The sequence below is a fragment of the Sinocyclocheilus anshuiensis genome, unplaced genomic scaffold, assembly GCF_001515605.1.
Source record: "Sinocyclocheilus anshuiensis isolate Anshui unplaced genomic scaffold, SAMN03320099.WGS_v1.1 scaffold1305, whole genome shotgun sequence".
NCBI classification, from domain to species: domain Eukaryota; kingdom Metazoa; phylum Chordata; class Actinopteri; order Cypriniformes; family Cyprinidae; genus Sinocyclocheilus; species Sinocyclocheilus anshuiensis.
In genome coordinates, this window is record NW_015552694.1 from 597,916 (window position 1) to 603,230 (window position 5,315).

Sequence of the window (5,315 nt, forward strand, 5' to 3'; positions counted from 1 at the left end):
GTGTACTGTGCTAGACTAACTGAGACATGTTAGACATGTTGTCATGGCACTTGTATACTGTTGTTCTCTCGTTGGTCTGATTTCTTCTATTGTTCTCAGACCCGAGAAAGCAGGGTAAGTCAAGCCAGTTTCTGAAAGAGAGGTAACTTATACTCAGTGGTAACTGACACTGTGAACCTAACTTGGGGTGCGTTTCCCAAAAGCATGGTTAGCCTACTATGGTCACATGTTCTGTCGTTACCAACATAGTTCAACGATTTGTTGTTTCCCAAAACCATAGTTCAAACGAACATTCGCAAACAGCATCACAAACTTACGTGGTAGGAACTACAGCTCTCCACCTGTGGTTAGAAACATAGTTTCTTGTTAGTAAGACATATGGACTTAAATAAATTATGCTTTTTCTCAGCAGTTTTGATGATAATTAAATTTTAAACGATAATACTAACAGTCAGGACATTTTTATCGTGATTTATAGTGAAACCGGTAATCCCCTACTCCCACCCCTACTCAGATATCATCCAAAGAGGACTTTCATTGAATGCCAGTGGAGTAGTCGGTGTTGTACATATTCACAAAAAAAGTGTAAAAAAAATAAAATAATAATAATATACACTTAATTCAGTGCAAACTTTGACATACCCATGACAAAAGAAATAACAGGTTGCTACAGACAGCAAAATCCTCAGAAAACTTTCAGCAGTTTGCTCACCCCTCTCCTCCTAAGGTTCAGTTTGGACTGGCTTATATCACCTAGAACAGGCTCTCTGATCTCTGAGTCATAACCATATGACACTTAACTGCCAAAAAAAAGAAAAGAAAAAAAGACTAAATAACACAAATGTAATTCTCCAAAAATAAAATGTAAACAGCACCAGGAAACATCTCTTCATGCCTGCATCACTAAGGGTTAAATTCCCTCTCCTATTAATAATAATAAAAAATGGTTTAACCCAACACAAGAAAAGGGGAAGTTGTTGTCCTGCCCCTCCTTTGAGGAGTTACCAGACCAGGATATAGGGTGTTTCTCAAATGGAAGGCTGCATCCTATGAAGGCTGCATATCTCGGCTGCCACGTCATCAAACATCAAACATCAAACATCAAACATCGCTGAAGGCCATCTTAATTGGAAGGATCCTTGGAAGGCAGCCTTTGTTTCGCATCCTTCATTCAGCTGAATTTGAAGGATGCATGGGATGTATCCTCCACGACCTTCAATCACCCACAATCCTTTGTACTGACGAGTCCGTACTGAGCTTGTCTGAATTTATTATGCAATGTAAGACAAAAATAATGTTTTCGGACATGAAAGGATATGTTATCTTTTGTTTTGGTGTAAATTACTTACTAAATGCTAAGCTGCCAATAATTTGAGCCACGGGGAGATTAGACAACTGTGATTCATTGTATTGCATTAATAGAAAGCAAAATAATATAAAGATTTGTAATACAAAGTATTTTTCCAAAATTAAGTTTTATTAGTGTTTTTGTGCCGTGACGGTGATACATACGAACATATGTGTGCATGGGATGTCACCTCTGCGACCTTCAATCACCCACAATCCTTTGTACTGACGAGTCCGTACTGAGCTTGTCTGAATTTATTATGCAATGTAAGACAAAAATAATGTTTTCGGACATGAAAGGATATGTTATCTTTTGTTTTGGTGTAAATTACTTACTAAATGCTAAGCTGCCAATAATTTGAGCCACGGGGAGATTAGACAACTGTGATTCATTGTATTGCATTAATAGAAAGCAAAATAATATAAAGATTTGTAATACAAAGTATTTTTCCAAAATTAAGTTTTATTAGTGTTTTTGTGCCGTGACGGTGATACATACGAACATATGTGACGTAGCCTCGCGCACTTACTAGAGTGTCTCATTCTAGCGTTTAATGTCGAGGACGACTCTAGCCTACAAGACTCTGAAGGACTGAACTAGGAAAGGCGCAGCCTCGGTAGGATGCAGCCTTCCGTTTGAGAAACACCCATGTTGAGTACACACAGCATGCAGGGTAACCATTTACAATGTGGAGATTAATACAGATTTGAAATAATAAATTACAAAATGTTTAACTTCAACTTGTCTCTGTGTGGTTAATGGGGAAACATATCACCAGGGAACTGTGGTAGACATAACACGTTGTAATGACCACTGATATGTGCACCTATCTGCAATCAACACAAACCACATGATATCTTAAACCGTTTTATCAATAAATGTTATACGATAATGAACCAAACATAATTGTATCTTATGCCTGGTAAACTGTACCATTGTCAACAGAAACACGGAACCATAACTAACAAATGTAAAGAAACATAAGACAGTTGTTTGTATCGCGGTAGTGATGACGTCATCTTCGCACCCGTCATCACACACCACCACAGCTGTTAAATTTATTTGGTCATCTTTATTTCCTACATAATTTAATATTCTTCCAGTATGGTATTGTGGCCATCTCCTCTTCATCTGTTCATTATTTTTGCGAGCCTTCTTGCTGTTGGCTGAGTGGAAGTCAAATGTTAATTTCATTACTCTTAATTAAGAAATGCAACAGTTTGGATTATAGAACATTTAATTATGTGAAAAGAGCATTAGACTATGTTGAAAAAGCTGTTCATTTTTTTCTGCTCATTTAAAACAAGCTTTCTACAGGTCTGTAAAATTGAGAAATATTGCAATGTCTTGGAGAAATTATCTGGTAGAAGTCTAGAAGAGAAATTGCTCAAGGATTTTCTCATTTGAATCCCTATGAGCAACAGATGTAATATGACAAAGGTGGCAACACAATGCATTATTAAGTGCCATAAATTTTTGAAAATCTAAAGCATAGAATGTGCTTTGATTTCCTTAATGCAGCACTGTCCAATACGCCAAAATAGTAAAGCATCATATTTAGATTATAGATTGCTAACATACACAGATTTCATTTTCCTTTTTTTTTTTTTTTGATCTGAAATGTATTGGATTATGGATTGAACAGAAGATAATATTATAATATGAAATGGAGTACCAATACAAATGTAGAGAAAAGAAGAAACAGTTTTCTTGTTTTACTTTTGAATCATTATGGAAAGTAACCCAAACACATTTGTGTGTTATGATCCCTATGGAGTTGTCTTTATTAAATGTGATGTTTCTTTAGTGGCTCTTTATTCACTGTCAACCGATCCAGAGAAGGTCAGACTAACATCTAAAACCTGTAAGTAAAACACAGACAGTAAAATAAATTTAAAACAAACTATTGGCTCTATTAGCAAGAAATAATATAACCCTGTAATGCATGGTGCCAACAATGCCCTTTTTAAAGGGGTGGTTCACTGGGTTTTTTCTAGGCTTGATTGTGTTTATGGGGTGCAGTCTAACATGTGTTAATGCTTCGTTTTAAAAAAAAAACAAAACTATTTTTCACATAATTGACCTTTATTCCACACCTCTCTGTCCCTTCTCTGAGAAACGGGCTGATCATTTCCTTCTTTTATGAAGCCCCTCCCTCAGAAATAGGCGATGGGCTCTGATTGGTTAGCTAGCCCAGTGTGTTGTGATTGGCTAAACCGCCTCTATCGCGCGTCTAAAGGTCCCGCCCCTCACCTTGGCAGCATGTGCTCCGGTTGTTTTGTAAACAACTGCATCTTTAATATCGCTTATCAGTTTGAGCCCGATTGAGAAGCAGAGGATATTATTGAAGAGGATCGTGCAGAACCTGTGCGGCACCCCTGCTCTCGACAGACGGCACCCCGGTTGGGAAACACTGCTCTAAAGCAGCGCAGCATGGCCTCGCCCCCTTTGCTGCCTTTTCCCGAGGGCAGGGTTTATCTGGGTTTGTGATGTCACGAACCCGGGAAGTAACTCGTTGTTGTCCCTACCAGCCGTTTTTGTAGGCATTAAACTGCCAGAATTTTAAAAGACGATATCTCCATTTGCATTGAACTTTCAGCTTCGTAACTTTGCAGATATTGTCTATGCTGAAACAGCAACATTACACACTAACTAACGTTAAAAAAGTGAAATCGCAATGAACCACCCCTTTAGACAATGAATTAATAAAACAAATGCACACCTTTTAGGGGTGCAAGTTAAAGGGGCAAACTAAATAAAGAAAAAATATATCTGCACACTCACTTAAGCATTGTTTATTAGTTACCAATGTTTTCGCAAAACAAGTAGCTTTTGTCAAGGTATGATTCTTTACCAAGTGGAGAACAATATAAATTGGAATAATAATCATGCACAGGTGAAGATAATGACATCCGGGTCAACAGCCAATAATTAATTAGAAGACAAAATGTAAACTCCTACATTTACATCACAAATGCTCATAACATTAACAAAAACAGAGTATCAAAGTACATAAGAGTTTCAATAAAAAAACAAAAAAAACAAACAAAACTAAATACAAACAAAACTAAATAAACGAGTGTAAATCCAATCCAAATTCAATATCTTAACATTCATAAAAAAACAACCCAAATCAAAATCTACATTTAAACCATATGTGACCAAAGTTTCCCCCTCCATCTGTAACAACACAAACCACATTAACACCGATTTGAGAAGGAAATTATCGTTGTGGTTCATGTAATCAGTGTAGTTATATGTACCGTTGTACATCATTTAAAAACCCTGCACACTGGTAAATCAATTCCTATTAAAGGAATAATAAACTGTATAACAAAAGCGGTTATTTACTTGATATCATGCTCTTGTGGTAAATCATATAGGAAAAACAATTAGAGAACTTAAAACACACATTGCAGAACATGTATACAATAAGATGTAGAAATATGAATTATCCATTAGCGATGCATTTTGTTGAGTTTAACCATCCGATTACCTCATTGCATTATATAGGAACCGAGAGGATACTTCTACCAAGAAGAGGAGGTGACTTGGATTACATTTTACTTAGACGGGAGGCATCCTGGATATATAAATTGAAAACTTTGGTCCCATATGGTTTAAATGTAGATTTTGGTTTGGCTTGTTTTTTATGAATGTTATTATATTGAATTTGGATTGGATTTACACTTGTGTATTTTATTTGTTTGTATTTACGGTGTAAGAGTTGTAATTTTACTGTGTAAAATGTAAGAGTTTACATTTTGTCTATTAATTAATTGGGGGCAGTCATGGCCTAATGGTTAGAGAGTCGGACTTGTAACCCAAAGGTTGTGGGTTCAAGTCTCAGGTCTGGCAGGAATTCCGACAGTGAATAACCAGTGCTCTCTTCCACACTCAATACCATGACTGAGGTGAGACCCTTGAGCAAGGCACTGAACCCCCAACTGCTCCCCGGGCGCTGCAG

General features: G+C 36.8%; 1 protein-coding gene across 1 annotated transcript in view; it reads right to left on the reverse strand.

Moving 5' to 3' along the window:
• Positions 1-3,125: 3,125 nt before the first annotated feature.
• LOC107667666 (protein NLRC3-like) overlaps positions 3,126-5,315 on the reverse strand; it is an 18,751-nt gene continuing 16,561 nt past the window's right edge. Inside the window, exon 7 of the mRNA XM_016459393.1 lies at positions 3,126-3,210. Coding sequence (XP_016314879.1) covers positions 3,204-3,210 — 7 coding nt within the window. The 3' untranslated portion in view covers positions 3,126-3,203. The remainder of the gene's footprint in view (positions 3,211-5,315) is intronic.